Source organism: Octodon degus, unplaced genomic scaffold, assembly GCF_000260255.1.
Source record: "Octodon degus isolate 3935 unplaced genomic scaffold, OctDeg1.0 scaffold00197, whole genome shotgun sequence".
NCBI classification, from domain to species: domain Eukaryota; kingdom Metazoa; phylum Chordata; class Mammalia; order Rodentia; family Octodontidae; genus Octodon; species Octodon degus.
In genome coordinates this window covers 1602486-1619888 of record NW_004524773.1, presented here as the reverse complement: position 1 = coordinate 1619888, position 17403 = coordinate 1602486, and the positions used below count along the sequence as shown (strand labels likewise).

The 17403-nt window shown below is 55.5% G+C and overlaps 1 protein-coding gene across 2 annotated transcripts; it reads left to right on the top strand.

Annotated features, from left to right (window-relative positions):
- Positions 1-6509: 6509 nt before the first annotated feature.
- Positions 6510-16188, top strand: Gipr (gastric inhibitory polypeptide receptor). Of its 2 annotated transcripts, none has more exons than XM_023704465.1 (13): positions 6510-6712; positions 7201-7300; positions 8197-8304; positions 8694-8797; positions 9934-10037; positions 10415-10559; positions 11371-11530; positions 11735-11795; positions 12065-12134; positions 12253-12341; positions 12428-12566; positions 14742-14782; positions 14847-16188. In XM_023704465.1, the coding sequence occupies exons 1-13, from the start codon at positions 6641-6643 to the stop codon at positions 15040-15042; spliced, it is 1389 nt and encodes a 462-aa protein (XP_023560233.1). In that variant the 5' UTR covers positions 6510-6640; the 3' UTR covers positions 15043-16188. The 2 variants fall into 2 exon arrangements, with proteins under 2 accessions (XP_023560233.1, XP_004644460.1); XM_004644403.2 differs by having other exon boundaries at positions 14742-14783; positions 14857-16188.
- Positions 16189-17403: the final 1215 nt, after the last annotated feature.

Below are 17403 nucleotides of genomic sequence, written 5' to 3'. Positions count from 1 at the left end.
CAGTATCTGGGACTGAATCATTAAACCCGGGTCCTTGAGCTTGCAGGGCAGGCGCTTATGCCACCGAGTTATCTCCCCAGTCTTTTTTTTTTTTTTTTTCTTTTCTTTTTGAGACAGGATCTCACCATGCAGTTCTCGCTGGCCTTGAGCTCACTTTGTAGCCCAGGCTGGTCTTGAACTCACAACAATCCTCCTGCTTCAGCCTCCCAAGTGCTGGGATTACAGGCATGCACCACTCTCCTCCCCGTTCTTTTGACTTTTTTTTTCTATTTGTCTTTCTCTCTCTCCTTTTTACTGTGTGTTGATCTCCATATTTAGGTCTTCATTTGGGGTAAAAGTTTCATGAAGCCAGGTGACAGCTACCGGTCACAGGATGACAGCTTCCTGTTACAATCCCCAACATTGTAAAGGCAGAGCCTGGTACCCAATGCACAGGAAGACAGCAGTGACCAGGACAGCCCTAACCCAGCTCCCCAGGGCTCAGAGTCCAAGAAAGGGAAGAACTTTTTGCAGAGAGGATGGATAAATCAACTTGGAGATGGGCCTGGAAGATGGCCAAAGATAGGAAGAGCACCTGGGCATAGCTCCACACTCTGGGAGGCTGAGGCAGGAAGATCTCTATGAGATGGAGGCTGGCCTGAACTACATATCAAAACCCTCAAAAAAAAAAAAGAAAGAAAGAAAGAAAGAAAGAAAGAAAGAAAGAAAGAAAGAAAAGCTGTCCAGATAGCTCGGTAGACTAAAGTGCCTGCTTAGGCAGAGCACAACAGCTTGGAGTTCGAGCCTACGCATGCCGTGCCAGCCCCACTCCCAGGGCACAATGAGACAGCGATTGAGACTGGCATGGTGCCTGTAATCCCAGCTCTTGGGGGGCTAAACACAGGCGGATCACTACGAGTCCGATCTACGTAGTGAGTCCCTGTACTAAATACACACACACACACACAAGGAGGCAAAGTGCAAGGGAAAAGGTTGGGAGAGTTAGAAGAGCCTGAGGAGTCAGGAAGGCCTGGAGACAAGGCCGAGAAGCTCAGCAAAATCCTGGAAGGTACTGGGAGGGAGAGGTGTGTGTGTGTGTGTGTGCACATGTGTGCTATATCTTTTGGCACATTGGGACCCCCCAAGTGCACATCTGCCACGCCTGTGTGGCACGTGGCCCCCTCTGTGCCTGCTTTGCCCGCCCTTCGTCCACAGGGTCTGTGTATCTCCTATGTGCCTGTCTGCCTCCTTTTGGGCCCAGCTTTCTGCTTGGGACCCTCCTCATTTCCCAGATGGCCCATGGCCCCTGTGCACAGGCAACTGAGCAGGGTCCCCTCACAGGTCCTCCAAGAGGTGACCAGGAGCTTGGGTGCAGGGACAGCTCTAGGGAAAAAGGGCTGGACCCTACCTGGGCTGAGACATGGTTATATGTCCCAGGGGTGCAGTACTGCAGGGAAGGCCCCAATCCCACCTCTGCCCGTTCTGTAAACTACAACCTGTAAATAACGATTAAAATTCCTATTGTAGGGGCTGGGGAGATGGCTCAGTAGGATAAGCACTTGACTGGCAAACGCAAAGATCTGAGTTCAATCCCCGGTTCCACAAAAAAAAAATAAATAAATAAAATAAAATTCCTATTGTAACAAAATTAATCTTTTTTTTGGGGGGGGGCAGAACTGGGAATTGAACTCAGACCCTTGCTCTTGCCAGGCAAGTGCTTGTTCTACTGAGCCATCTCCCCAGCCCCACAAAATTAATTTTTATGAAATAAATTATATTTCCTAGTCTAATAAGGAAGAAACAAAAAACAAAAAACAAAAAAAACCGGGGAGCCCTGGCTGTGCGGAGCACAGGAAGGACTAGATGAGAGCGAAGCTGCTTCAAGGCTTGTCCGCTACCAACAGGGGGCAGCAGAGAGCCCCCACAGGACTGACTCAGCGCCGGCTGGCCAGGGGGCCTGTGCACTCAGGATTTGGAGGTGCAGAGGGTGGAGCTGCCTGGAGGACCCCAGAGAGGCCCTCTGCTTTGCGAACCCCCATCCTTGCCTCTGGGCCCCTGGACACCACACCCCCACCTCACCCAGCTCCAGATTATGTCAACATCGTCCGCTGCTTGTGGCCAGGACAATATTTGCCCTCAGCATCTGGGGCGGTCGCTATGGAGACGAGCACCGCCCTCCCCCAATCCCAAGTCCCAGAAGAGGCCGAGCGAAGCCAAAGCTTCCACACTGGGCTACATCCCCAGCCCATTTTTATTTCTTCTTTCAGACAGGGTCTTGCTAAGCCCCTGAATTGCCCAGCTTGGACTCAAACTTGAAATCCCGCCTCAGCCTCCCTTAGTGCTGGAATCCTAAGTATGCACCTCCACACCCATCCTGTTTCTTAAATCTTGTTTCTTTGGGTTTTTCTCTGTCCTTCACCCTCTCTGGGTCCCCCTCCCCCTCTGTTTTTGTTTTTCTAAGTCCTCCTCCCCCTCTTTGAACCCCTATATTTTATGTGCTTTATTATTTATTTATTTATTTATTTTATTTTTTTTTTTCAGAACCGGGGATTGAACACAGGCCTTTGCGCTTGCCAGGCAAGCACTTATTCTACTGAGCTATCTCCCCGCCCATGTGTGCTTTTCTCTTCAAGTTTCCATCTCTAGATAGCTAGGGGTCTCTTCCATCTTTGAGTTTCTGTGTCTCCATGTGTCACACTCCCTTTGGTTTGTCTCCTGGCTCTTGTCTCTTTGGGTCTAGGTCTCCATTGCCCTGTGGTGGTGGCATGTCGTCCCCTGGCTGTCTCCTGTCTCTCTCTTACCACCTCTCTCTCTGTCTTTCCATCTTTGTGTGTGTCATTCTCAGGGTTGCTGGCTTTCCGGCTTCCTTCCCCACAGTCCTGAATCTCAGGGGGCCTGCGCAGCCTCCCAGTTCTGGCCTTGGTCCCCATGGGGCGCCCCCTTTTCCCATATCTCTCTGCCTCATTTCTCCTGTACCATCTGCCCGCACCCCAGGCTCCTGCAGCTCCCCTAAGGCAGGCGCTGCTCACCAGGCGGCCCCATGGGGCAGACACAGTTCTCGGCCTCCATCCTGCTGATCGGTGCTGAGGGTGGAGGGCGAGTGACCAGAGCCAAGAGCTCAGGCCTGGGGACAATGGAGAGGGTGACTCAGACAGACAGGCAGGCAGGCAGGCAGGCAGGCAGGCACCCAAAGAGAAGATGGGAAGGGAGGAAAGAGAGGAGAAAGTTTCTAAAGGCTGGCAAGGGGGGACCAGGTGGAGGAAAGAGGAGGTGACAGAAGGGAGGAAGGGACAGAATGAGACAGCCAGCCAGGGAAAGAAAGGAGGTGCAGTGGGGAGAGACAGTTTTGTAAGCCCAGGCAGTGCGGACGGTGGGTTCATAGTAAAGGAGGAGACCGCAGGTAGGGGCCGGTGCAGAGAGGGGCAGCAGAAGGAAGGGAGGCTGGGGCAGGGGAGAGGGAGTGGGAGGCAGGCACAGCAGAGTGGGGTCCCTGGGTCCCCCACGCAGCAGGGCTGTGGCACATGTTGCCTGCCAGAAAAGCACCGCCAGGCTTCCTGGCTGCCTGAAGTCCTGAGCATGGGACTTGCTGTTCCCTCCCCAGAGAGCTGAGCAGGGCCAGTCAGAGACTCACCCGGGTATCTGCCCTCCTTCCCTGCCTGTGTGCCCCGAAGGGGCGAGGAGGCCAGGCGCAGACATATTTCATTCTGGCCTGGCCTACAGACTCCCAGTAACACTGCCCCACTTGTCCACTTCCGTTTCCTAGCTCTCTCCTGCTCCTCACCCTTCTTTCCTCTCCTCTTTCCTTCCTTTCTCTCCCTCCCTGCCTTTAACGTTTTGAGACAGGCTCTCTTCATGCAGTTCAGGCTGGTCTTGAATTCGCTATGTAGCCCAAGAAGTGATCCTCCTGCCTCAGCCTCCTGAGTGCTGGGATTGTCAGCAATAGTTCCTTCCCTTCCCCTTCCCCCTTCCTTTCCTCTGCCTGTCTGCTCCTCTCCCGCTTTTCTCCCCTTCCAGCTCTCTCTTCTCTTCCTGTCTCTCACACCTCCTCAGCTCCTCACCCCTGCTTCCCCTCCCCCCATAGGGCAGTGACCCTTCCACCCTCTCGGGGCTTAGGCGACTCCTTCCCAGCCAGCCTCTCCTTGAGGTGCCGGGCCATCTCAGACCCTCTTCCCTGTCCACTTCAGAATGAGCTTTCCCAGGACCCGGAGGGCGCCAGGAATGTGGGCCAGAGGGCAGGGAGGGCCCAGTGGCTAGGCCCTGGCTAGGCCCCCTGCACCCCTCACTCATTTCCTTCCAGCCTGTGGTGTGGCCCTCACCACCCCTTGGTGCCCACCCCTCCAAGGCCTCTGGGCTTCAGTTTCTCCTCTGCAGCTGGGCAGGGTCTCCTCTGTCCCACGTATCTTCTGGTCCCGGGGGAGTGTGTGGTCACGCTCGCTTATGGTGTGATTGATGAGCAAGAGGCAGTGATATGTGTGAAAGGGGGGTGAGGGCCTGAGAGCGGGGACCGGGTTCTGAGCCTCCCCGTGGACTGATGCTCTCCACACAGGGCAGAGGAAGAGCCAGGAAGCAGAGAATGGAAACCTGCAGGACCCAGCGGTCACCATGGCCATGAGACCCAGTGAGGCTGTGGGTTGGCGTGTGCTGGCGGGACCACATGTGCGATGCCTGTTGGAAGGTGTGCGGCTTGTGGGTGCAGCTGCGACTGTCGTGGAGAGTCGTGCATCTGTGTGACCACATCAGTACAAGTGACTGTGTGGGAGCTTGGGAACGCATGTGCCCGAGGGATGCTGGGGAGTGTGTTTTGGGGTACCACTGTGGACTCTGGAGGTCATTTGCAGTGTGTGCGGCTGTGCGGACCCCTAGCCCTGCCTGTGACTTTGGACTTGGGAGACAGCTGCACTGCCCTGTGAGCAGCCCCACAACCTGGGCATATGTCAACCAGGTGACATCATCCCTGGAACTCCTGCTCTGAGCTACAAGTGAGTGTGAAAATGAGTGTGTCACGGGCAACATCCCACCGCCTGTAGGACACTGGCTGTGTGTGTGTGTGTGTGTGTGTGTGTGTAGGAGTCCAGCGCACACCACATAGGCCTCTGTGTCACCTTGGGGGTGGCTGCCACCCAGTGGGTGAGAGACTGGCTCTCTGGGCATGGATGGCAGCGGCACACTCCAGTGAATGAACGCGTGCCTCCGAGGAACAGTGCGCGGGCTTCTGTGCCTAAGCCCCTCAGAGGGGCTGTGTGTGACACTTCTGTGCGGCTGTGGCCCTGTGTGTAAGAGGCTGCATGGGAGGGTGTGCTCTGTGGCCTGAGGGCCCAGTGGAGGCGGGAGATTATGTGTCCCGGGTGGGGGTCCTCAGACTGCGACTCCTCTCCCATGTGACAGCGACTGACTGCACTGCTGCTGCTGCTCACAGCGACGGGGGCAACTGAGGCCCCCTGTTCCTTCCCTGCCCCAGCTCCTCGCCACGGCCTCGGTTCCGCCCTGGCCCCGCCCCCTCCCACCGCCCAGGGCTCCCCCCGGCCGGCCGCCAGCGCCAGTCACCTCTTCCAGAGCACAGGCAAGCACCAGAGGCAGCAGTGGCGGAGGCAGAGGAAGTGACCAGGAGCAGGACTGGGGACAGGTGAGGCTGCTGCACCCCCGCCCCCGCCTCTACTCTGGGCCTCTGGGACCCTTTCCAGCTCGGGCTCCTTCTCACCCTGCACCTTTGTCTCCCGCCTCCCTGTCCCCTGTCTCCGTGTCTGTCTCTTGGTGTCTCTGTCTTTACGTCTCCGTCTCTGCTGAGCATCCAGAGGGCTTTATTTCTACGCTTCCAGGTCTCTTCCGCTATTGTCTCCTTACCTGTCCCTACCTCTTTTTTGTCTCCTAGCTCTCATTTTTGTCTCTTTCTCTGTCCTTCGGTTTCTGGTCTCTTGCTGTGTCTCATTGTCACTCCCTCTTGGAGTCTATTTCTTCTTTTGTGTCTCTTGCGCTGTCTATCTGGGAATCTGTCTCAGATCCTCCTGGCGGCCCCCTCTCCTACACAGTGGCCCCGGGGAGTTGACAGGGAGTACTGGGGTTTAAAATAAAGGATTTTCAGGTATCTGGACCCCTGCAGATCTAAGCCCAGGGTTTGATGCCTCTCTGGTCTCTAAGTGTCTGGATGTTGGGAGGGGTTGTCACGCTGACTGTAGGCTTGATCTGACCATATCGGAGAAAGTTTTGTAAGGTCGGGGGTCCTACCTGCAACTGGAAGGCCCCTTGGGCTGATCGAGTGAAAACTCAAATGTGTCTTGCAAGCTCCCCTCCTGGCTAGGCTGACAGTTTCTATTCTCTCTTCTCTTTGGTAATACCCAGCTCTCCCGGGGTCTCTTAAGTCTAGGCTTTGGGTGACATTAACGCTTCTGCCCAGCGCAGCTCTAGGGCAACAGCCCCCTCTGCAAACACCCTCCCTTCCACCGCCGCTGCCCCAGCAACAGTTGGGGGAGGCCGGGGCAGCGGGGCGTGAGATTTGGCCACACCCACCAGCAGGCTCCGCCCCGGCCCAGATCTCCAGAGGCCTGGCCTCCCGCGCACCTGCAGGAATCCCTAAGGCAGGTGAGCGCTAAGGTTAGAGACCCAGGGCGAGGGACAAGGGGATGACTTGGCCCTGGGATCCTCCAGACCCTTCTCCGCCTTCACAATGCTGAACTCTTGGCCCTTGCGGGTGTTGCTGCTGCTGTCGCTGTGGGGACTGCCACTCCGGAGGGCGCAGGTGAGGACCCATAGACACGGAAGTTCACTTTGGGGAAGGGCCTCTCACTAAGTTTTGCCCCGCTTGCTCAGACTCAAGTTTCGATATTTTCCTGTGCTCCCCGACCCCTACAAATCCTCCTGAAGGGGCAGTCACCATGCCCTTTTCAACCTTCCTGGAAGGTTGCAGTCTCCTGTAGTAAATCCTTTGGCTGTTTCTAGACACCCCTCAGAGGTTTTTAGGCTACCCAAGATTGCCTTACGCCTGCAGTCGCAGCACTCCGGAGGCTGAGACAGGAGGATCCTTGCGAGTTCGAAACCAGTGTGGGCTGCAAAGTGAGCTCAAGGCCTCCCTGAACTGCATAGCGAGACCCTGTCTCAAAGACAAAACAAAACGAAAAGAAACAGCCCCTCCGAGAGTTTCTGTGTAGGGTGTTCGCGGCCCTCGTTAGCTGAGTTGCCTGGGAGAGGGGGTCCGCCTGGGGGGTCCTTCCTTCTCTTGTCTCCTAGACAGGCTCTGGGGCACAGACGGTGGGGGGGCTATACCAACAATGGGAAGAGTACCGACGGGAATGCCAGGAGACCCTGGATGCCGCGGAGCCGCCCTCAGGTTAACTCCAGGGCTGGGGGCTGGGGTGCGGGCGGAGCTGAGGCCTAGGGCTGGGCTGGGGGCGGGCCCAAGGCTGAGGGTGGGGTCTGGGGCGGGATCTGAAAGAAGAGAATCTGGGTTGGATGTGGGCTGGGGCTGGGGCTGGAGCTGGCCTGAGGGCGGTAAGGGCTGGAGTGGGACCCAGATCAGCAGAAGACTCTGAGAACCAGTGTGGTGGCGCATGTCTGTAAGGCCAGCATTGGGAGGCTAAGGCAGGAGCCTCGCCGGGGGTTCGAGGCCAGCCTGGGCTATGTAGTGAGTTCAAGGCCAGTTGGCACTATATAGAGACCCTGTCCTGTGCCGGGGAGATGGCTCAATAGAATAAGCGCTTGCCTGGCAAGCACAAGGGCCTGAGTTCAATCCCCAGTTCCACCAAACAAACAAACAAAAAATAGAGACCCTGTTTCAAAAACAAAAAGTAGGAGAGTTCAGGGAAGAAGCTGGAAACAGAAGAGATTTTGGGGTGGGACAGTCCTCCTAGGGGGAAAGAAACCTCCTTGATCGGAGGAGCCCAAGCTAAAGCAGCTAGGATGGGCTGGTGAGATGGCTCAGTGGTCTAAAGCACTTACTTAAAACAAGCTTAGCAAAGCACAGGGACCGCGGTTCAATCCCCCAGCACCACATGCCAGCCAGCCCCGCCCCCTGGTGGGCTGAGCTGGCCACACACACACACACACACACACACACATAAATAAATAAATAAAATTTTAAAAAAATAAAGCAGCTAGGAAGGTGGGGGGGAGAGTAAAGGCTGGTGGGCGGGGCTGGCCCGATGGGCGGGGCTGACGTGAGCGAGAAGCCTGGTCCCGCCGCACAGTAGGTTCACCCTGCATCTGGTCCCCATATCTACCCCCCAGGCCTTACCTGCAACGGATCTTTCGATATGTATGTCTGTTGGGACTACGCTGCTCCCAACACCACAGCCCGTGCGTCGTGTCCCTGGTACCTGCCCTGGCACCAGCACGGTGAGCACTCCCAGAGTCCCATATGCCCGGGCACCACTACCCTGCAGCTCGCACACACTCTCCTGTTTCTGTCCCTTGCCCTTCCTGTGTCCCCTCATGTCTCTCGGAACTGTAGGGTTCTTGTTTTATCTCATTTTGAGGCTTTTCCTCCCTGTTTTTTTGTTTTCTTCCGTTTGGTCTTCCTGGCCTCACTGACTATGCAGCTTCAGGTAGTGTATTTACCTTCTTTGTCCCTCCATTTCCCATATATAAAATGGAATTAATGGTTATACCACTCTGGTGAGTTTGAACAAACACTGATTGGGTAAGATGCACACAGGCCTGTGACATCCTACAGTCGGTGTCCACCTCTCTCTGTGCCTTTGATCCCCTCCCTTGTCCTCCTACAGTGGCTACAGGCTTCGTCCTCCGCCAGTGTGGCAGTGATGGGCAGTGGGGACCTTGGAGAGACCACACTCAGTGTGAGGACCCAGAGAAGAATGGGGTGTTTCAGGTAATAAGAGAGCAGGGGTCTGGGTTTTGATGTCTAGGGAAAAATGAAAGGACAGGAAGTCCCTCATACAGCTCAGGGCTTGGGCTTCCAAGTAATAGAAACCCAACTGGGACTTGCTTACAGGAGGAAAGGAGAAACACTAGCTTCAAAATGAAAACCCGGGGCTGGTGAGATGGCTCAGTGGTCTAAAGCACCTACTTGGAACAAGCTTAGCAAAGCACAGGGACCATGGTTCAATCCCCCAGCACCACATGCCAGCCAGCCCCGCCCCCTGGTGGGCTGAACTGGCCACACACACCCACACACAAATAAATAAATATTTTTTTTAAAAAAAATGAAAACCCGGTGTAAGGCAACAGCTTCAGGCACTGGGAGACCTAGGTGCTCAAATGACATGGTGGGGAATCATCTCTCACCATATAACATTTTTTTTAAACTTTATTTATTTGTGTGTGTGTGTGCGTGTGTGGCCAGCTCAGCCCATCAGGGGGTGGGGCTGGCTGGCATGTGGTGCTGGGGGATTGAACCGTGGTCCCTGTGCTTTGCTAAGCTTGTTCTAAGTAGGTGCTTTAGACCACTGAGCCATCTCACCAGCCCATCTCTCACCATATAATGCCCATTTTCCTCTGTGCTAGCTTTATCTTTTATGTGGGGTGGAAAAAGTGCTCCTCATTAATACCAGATTCATAGCCTACCAGCCAGTGATCCTGGGAAGATCAAGCTTTCTTCTCGACCCCAACATCACATCCCAGGACTGACAGTGTCCTGGCTTGAGTCTTGTGGCCTGCCTAGGTGAATCTGCAAGTGGGTGGGTGTGTGTTAGACAGAAGGCTCGCACTGGCTGGTAACACCCCAGCCCTCAAGCTGAAGCAGGATCAGCCCCACGCCAACAAGGGGAGGTGGTAGCTCAGGAGAAAAGAGGGCTGTTGGGCAGGAGCACAAAGGAAAATTGAGGCACTGGGAAGCCCCTGCCTGGCCCTGTGGGAAGAGCCTCATTCTTGTTTGTTTGTTTGTTTGTTTGTTTGTTTTTGCGGTATTAGGGATTGAACTCTTGTGCTTGCCAGGCAAATGCTTATTCTACTGAGCTATCTCCCCGGCTCCAAGAGCCTCATTCTGTGTTCTCCTATCCCCACCAGGACCAGAGGCTGCTCTTGGAGCGGCTGCAGGTTGTGTACACCATTGGGTACTCCCTGTCCCTGGCCACACTGCTGCTAGCCCTGCTCATCTTGAGTTTCTTCAGGTGGGACCCCCAGCCCTGGTGGTGGTGGTAGAGAGGTGAGCCACAGCCTTCCCAATAAGATAGGGCAGTGGGTTTCACCAGTTCTAAGCATCCTTGGATGGTTCTAGAAGGATTGGTAGATGAAGTTCAAAGGAACTTCATTTGAGCTGGGCATGGTGGTGCACACCTGTGATCCCAGCACTTGGGAGGCTGAGGCAGGAGAATCATTGTGAGTTCAGAGTCAGCCTGGGCTACAAAGTGAGCTCAAGGCCAGGCTGAACTGCATAGTGAGACCCTGTCTCAAAAAGACAAAAAAAAAAAAAAAAAAAGGAAAAGCAGCTTCGTGTGGCAGAGGACAGCTCTTCAGGGATCCCCGGGTCACCTCTCAAATTTCACAGGCGGCTCCACTGCACTCGTAATTACATCCACATCAACCTGTTCGCATCCTTCATGCTCCGCGCGGCAGCCATCCTCACTCGAGACCGACTGCTGCCTCCCCCGCGGCCCTACCCTGGGGATCAGACCCCTACCCTATGGAACAAGGTGGGCCTCCTCCTTCTGTTCCTCCTAAGGGGAACCTGCCTCCCCCCTCTCCCAGGAGGACCTGGTCCACTTAATACTTACATGTGTGGAGACAGACACTCCCAACTCAAAGCCTCCTCCACCATTGAGCTCCGCCTACCTCCCTTACTGGAATTTTCTAGTCTCTCTTTTTCTTAAGGGGGGTGTGTGTGTGTGTGTGTGTGTGTGTGTGTGTGTGTGCGTGTGTGTGCGTGTGTAGCCAGCTCAGCCCACCAGGGGGCGGGGCTGGCTGGCCTGTGGTGCTGGGGGATTGAACTGTGGTCCCTGTGCTTTGCTAAGCTTGTTCTAAGTAGGTGCTTTAGACCACTGAGCCATCTCACCAGCCCTCTCTTTTTCTCTTAATCTCAATTATGTTTGAGTTTTTCCATCAATGAGAGGTGGTGAGGGGGACCAGGATGGATGGGAGAAATAAGATGGGTGGTGAGGTGGGAGGTACTATCTCGTTTACTAGAAGAGGGAGACAACTAGAGGCTGGAAGCAAATTGGGCCATACCACTTGTAAATGGGGTAGGAGAGTCCATAAACTATCATTTAAGTTCCGTTCTTAGGAGGCAGTGTGGCGTAGGCCATATTTGGAGGTTCTGGAAGAGGGACTCTGGTGACAAAAGGAAGGTGACAACTGTAAAGATGATCAGAATGGCCAGATAGGGAAAGAGAATAGAACGAGAGAAACCAACCAGTAGGGATATTGGCTGGGAGAATATTTGATGACAAGAGATGGGAGTGGGAGACCCCCGCCTCCCCGACTGCCCCCTGCCCCCGTCCGACCTAGGCCCTGGCTGCCTGCCGCACGGCCCAGATCATGACCCAGTACTGCGTGGGTGCCAACTACACGTGGCTGCTGGTGGAGGGCTTGTACCTGCACCGGTTGCTGGTGCTCGTGGGGGGCTCGGAGGAAGGCCACTTCTGCGGCTACCTGCTCCTCGGCTGGGGTGAGCCCCGAACCTGACCCCGCCCAGCCCAGCGCGCCTCAGCTCCCCACTGCCCAACTGGTCTACCTCAGGGGGGTCTCCTTCCTCTCCAGGCTTCTGCCTCCCCTCCCCGGCAGAGGAATCCCGCGGGTCGTGGGCCTGGCGGGACCAGTGCGCACGCTGACGGCTGCGGCGGGGTGGGGGGCGGGGTCGGGGTCTGCACAGGGGCCCCCGCGCTTTTCGTCATTCCCTGGGTGATCGTCAGGTACCTGTACGAGAACACACAGTAAGTTGCAGGGTCTGGGGCGGGGCCTGGGAGGGGGCGGAGCTTTGAGGGACGTGGGCGGGGTCTGAATTTGGGCTGCGCGGAGCAAATGTGGGCTGAGTCTGACGGAATGCGGAGCTGGGGAAGTTTGTGCACCCTACTCCGGGGAAGGGGCGGAGCGTATAAAGGAATGGGGGTGGGTCTTAGATGATGTGGGCGAGGCCCGGGCTGTGAAAGCTTCGCGATGCCCAACATGTGTAGAGTTTTTACTTATACCCAGCCCCCCTCAGGTGCTGGGAGCGGAATGATGTCAAGGCCATTTGGTGGATCATACGCACTCCCATCCTATTAACCATCTTGGTATGGCCGGTTCCACTCCCTCCAGACAGTCCTCAAAGATTTTCCATTCTGGGAAGAGGGGAGCCACCTCCTGCCGCTAGAATCGGTCGGGTCTGGCTCAGCCTCTGTTTCCTCACAGATTAATTTCCTCATCTTCATGCGTATTCTTGGCATCCTCGTGTCCAAGTTGAGGACGCGGCAGATGCGCTGTCCGGATTATCGACTGAGGTGGGAGAGGGGATCCCGGGAAGAGGGGAACCGGGTGCAAGATGCCGGCCCCGAGCCTGGGAACCAATGCCACCCTCTGTCCTCAGGCTGGCTCGCTCCACGCTCACGCTGGTGCCTCTGCTGGGCGTGCATGAGGTGGTGTTCGCTCCAGTGACCGAGGAACAGGCCCGGGGTACCCTGCGCTTTGCCAAGCTGGCCTTCGAGATCTTCCTCAGTTCCTTCCAGGTACTCGGGCTGAGCAGAGACTTCAGGCTGCAGGAGCTCCAGGCGCGGGCTGCAGTCCCCCGCCCCCAGTTGGGTGTGACTTGGGAGTTTATGCTTTTATTCTTTATTTTTATTTATTTTTGCGGAACCGGGGATTGAACTCAGGCCCTTGTGCTTGCCAGGCAAGCACTTATTCTACTGAACTGGGGGCCATCTCCCCGGCCCACTTTTATTCTTTAAAGTACACGATGCAAAGTACTGAGCCCCGGAGGCAGTTGGACTGAGACTGGAGACCGCAAACCCCAGCAGTACTGAGAAGAAGAGACTCCAGGCTTTGACCCCACAGCTGGGATCAAATTCAGGTTCTGTCACTTCCGAGGAGCTTATCAGCTATGCAGCTTTCACTTCTGGGCCAAGAGTAGGATGAGGGGAGTGAGGTGCCTCAGGTGTAGAAATAAGGAAGTGCTCCAATTTAAGCTTAGATTTTTTTTTTTTTTCCGGAACCGGGGATTGAACTCAGGCCCTTGTGCTTGCCTGGGAAGCACTTATTCCACTGAGCCATCTCCCTGGCCCCATAAGCTTAGATTTTTAAAATTCAAGCCAGTGCTGCACTTACTTGCCCTGACTCAGTCCCCACTTTTTGCTTCACCTTGTTGGCCTCAGTCTTGTCACATGCCAGTCTAACCTCACAGGACTGTCCATCAAATTCTGCAAAAAATTATTGAGTACTTTATTTATTCATTGGTACCAGTAATCGAACTCAGGATATCTTGATTGCCAGGCTGATACTTGTGCCGCTGAGCTATATCCATGGCCCTGTTGAGCACTTACTTCCGGGCTTATGGAGGAGAGAAATAGCCAAGAGCCAAGAGGTTCTGACTTCTCCCCTTTGGGAGACAGATAGACATTAAACACACCATGTATACAATGTCATGGCAGATGTGGGGGGCAGTGTAAGAAATGCAGCGTGGTGTTGTGTTGCAGACCTGCAATTCCAGCATTCTGGGAGGCTGAGGCAGGAGCCCAGCCTGGGACACTTAGCATGTCCAAAGAAAATATTTTTTCAGGGTGGCGGATGCAGCTCAGTGTTAAGGTCCTAGTTGGTGGTCGAGGGTATCCAGGGAAAGCTGGGAGTGTTTTTTTTTTTTTTTTCTTTTTTGTACCAGGGATTGAACACAATCCCGTTGTACTCACCAGGCAGGTGTTTATACCACTAAGCTATCTCCCTGGCTCGGGGTGGTATTTGTTTAGTTGGTACTGGGAATCGAACTCAGGACCTTGCACTTGCCAGGCAGGCACTTGTGCCAAAGAGCTATATCCCCAGCCTGGGCGTGGTATTTGGACAAGGGGTCAGGGAAGGTCTTCCTGAGGGGGCACTGGAGCAGGGAGCTGAACAGGTGAGGCACAGCCAGCAGATATCTGGGGATGCTCCGGGAAGAGACACAGTCGGCATGAGGCCAGAGGAGTAGCAGCATTATGCAGGGAGGCCAGGGCCCCTGCAGCTCCAGACCCAGAGACCAGAAGTGGGGAACGAGGACAGGTAAGTGAGGGAGCCTTGGAGACTGAGCCCACCTCTGTTTGGTGACTTTTAATTAATTAATTTGTGGTCAGGCATAGTAGCACACAACTGTAATTCCAGCTCTGGGGAGGCTGAGGCAGGAGGATCACTGCGAGTTTGAGGCCAGCTTGGGATACACAGGAAGACTGTGTCTCCAAAACAAACAAACAAAGGTTGGTCAGATACTCAGTGGACTAAAGCGTCTGCCGTTAGATCCCTGGCGTGCTGTGCCGGCTCCACCTCTAGGGCGCGCTGAGTCGTTGATTGAGGCTGTGCTTGGTGGCGCAGGCCTGCAGGCTATATGCCAGGTGCTTCAGTTTATTGCATATTAATAGTACTTTAAATCTCACAACTACCACTGGGTTGTAAAATAGTTGGCCCACTTTCCACATGAAGAAACTAAGGCACAAAGAGGCTAAGCAGCTTGCCTAGAAAGCGCAAGTAGGGAAGGGGGTCTTCACACTCAGGCCGCCTGCTGCCATGTCTCTGTTGCGCAGCAATCTGGCCTGGTAAGATTAGGATTAGGGTGGAGACTTCCAAAACTCCCTGGGGCTGGGCAAGAGTTGGTGCACATTAAGGGGTGGTTACAATGCCGCCGTTCCTGCCTAGCAATCTAACCCACGCCCCTCCTCCGCCAGGGGTTCCTGGTCAGCGTCCTCTACTGCTTCATCAACAAGGAGGTAAGCGAGCCCCGCCCGCGCCCTCTGGCGGTCGTGCGGGGAACGGCGCCGCCACTGAGACCCGCCTTTGCAGGTGCAGACAGAGATCCGCCGGGGCTGGCACCACTGTCGCCTGCGCCGCAGCCTCCGTGACGTGCCTAGCCAGCGCCCAGAGCACGTCTCCCGGGGCTCTGGCCCAGTCGAAGTCCCCATCCGCCGCGCCTTCTCCTCGAAGTCGCTTCCAGGGCCTGGAGATGAGGTCTTGGAAAGTTACTGCTAGGTAACGAGAAGGTGGTGTATGTTGAGTATTTACTGCGTGCCGGCCGTGCGGTACCAGACCCGGTGTGGGGGACGCTGGGGAGACGGGGGAGGAAGAAACAGAAGACAAAGTCCTTGCCTCCTGGAGATGACAACTGTGCGGGGGAAACGGATGGTGAAGACAGAACAAGGTACCCACAGACTGTGCAGCCCTAAGGAGAGCTTGTAAACTGTCCCAGGGGTCCTGGGGGTCATTTCTGAGGAGGTGACGCCGAAGCAATGCCTGAAAGAGGTGAAGGAGAGAGCGGTGCAGAGACTCGGAGGACAAGACTCTAGGCAGAAGGCGAGGCTTGGGGGAGGCCCTGGGGCAGGAAGGTGCCTAGAGTGGGAGAAGTCGGTGCCCAAAGGCGGGGAGAAGTGGGCAGGGGCAGGCGCAGGGCGCGGGGTGCGCCTGTTTGGAGTGGACAGGAAAATTAGGGGGGCCTCGGTGGGGCTGGAGAGAGGAGTGTTCTTTGCGTGTGAAGCTGGCATCTCCTTGTAGGGTACTCCAGGGGGCGTGATGTGAGGTCCTGGAACCCGAGGGAGGTGAACTCCGACACAGAACTGGAGACGTCTGGGAGGCAGGGGGTTTGGGGTGGAGATACAGGCAGACAGTTCCTGGCCAGCCTCAGAGCTGAAACCTCATGTCCAGAGTGGCCAGGACCAGCGCTGGCTGGGGAAGGATGTGGGCCCCACCCTTCTACGACAGGGTCTCCAGGAACTGGGGAAGTGCGGGACAAACCCAAGGTCTTGTCCTGGCTCCATCCACATGCAAGACGCCACTCCAGAGCCTGCCTCCCTAGATGGATGTGCCCCACGCTGAACTTGGAGCCTTCTCAAGCTTATGTCCCTGCTATACTCCAGACTGCACCCCTTTGTGAGGGGGCCTAAGGGTCGGGCCCAGGCATATAAATCAGCAGAAACTGCTTTTTAAATGTCTGACATAGGAGCAGCTCTGTGGCCAGGCCACAAAGGGAAGTGACTGAGGAGGGCTGCATGGCTGCTGGGGGCTGGCAGTGGCCTTGCTCCCCCTCAGCCATGCCACAAGGAAACATGGACCCTGTGCTGCCAGTACCCCCTGCCTGAGAATCCCGGTGGGAACACTCCATGTAGTCTCCTCACAATAAACTACATAAGACATAGATTTAAATGATCTATGTGTGTGCACCTCGTTTTTGGAGGGCTGCTTCTCTTGAAAGACCATAGGGGGACAGTGATGCCATGGGTACAGCTGGGTTCCTGTCACAGACTACTTCTTAGCTGTGCCACCTGGGAGAATTCCCTCTCTACCTCAGTTCCACTTCTGGAAGGTGGGTACAATGATGACGCCCACATCCTAGGGCCCGAGTCCACCGAGGTGTGGTGTAGGTCAGTGTGTGCCCACACAATACTCCCGTGCTGTCTGGTTTGCTTTCCAGCCCTCCAGGTGGCAGGTGAATTGGGGCAGAGATGAGGAGCTTGAGACAGATGCCAGCCAGGGTCCCCAAGACCTCATACTCCAATGCCAGTCTGCAAGTCAGGCAAACCCATTCCGCTTCCTGGTAGTTCAAGTCAGCAACTATGGAATGAGGGCAGGGATTCTGGGACTGGGACGCCCAGGTTTACACTAGGTTTGCCTCGCACAAAAACCTGAGGAGGAGCAGCTCCACACACACCTTTGCCCTGAGTTAGAGATTAGGATGTTGAGCTCCGGCCTGCTCCCACCCACTCACATCTGCCAGGTCAGACTGCTGGCCCCCTAGGTGAGACGCAGCTTTCCCGTGCTCCACCTGGGCGATGCCAGAAGTTATTTTACTTGCCCTCATGAGGCCTTTGCTGCCTCATGTGTATAATAGGATGACTCCAGTATCTACCCTGTGCAAGCTGTTCCTTTAGATGGAGGCTGCTCAGTAAACACTGCCTTCATCAGCCTTGCCTGTCAGACCTTCTCTCTGCAGCTGCAGACTCCCCAGCTTGGCCTCGAGGGCTCCAGGGGACTGTGCTTTCCATGATTTGAGTGCAACTGGAAGCACAGTGGGTTCCCAGCACTTAGGAGGCTGCGGCAAGGGGGCTGCCCAATTCCAGGCCAGCCTCAACTACCTGCAGTTTGGCCCTACCTGGAGGGCAGACGAGAGCCACAGGTGGGACAGCATACCCTGTGTACAGGGGAGCAAAAGCGCCTTCCTCGCCGGCCTGTTTCCTGGGGGCTCGGGTGAGGCCACAGTCCAGAAGCAGAGTTTGAATCAGGCGTTATCATTTCCTGGATTGGTGCTCCTGGGAAGGGATACCACCCCTCTGTGCCTCCCTTCCCTCTCCTAGAAAATAAAGGGATAAATGGCTGCTGGGCACAGGGCACACTCCTGTA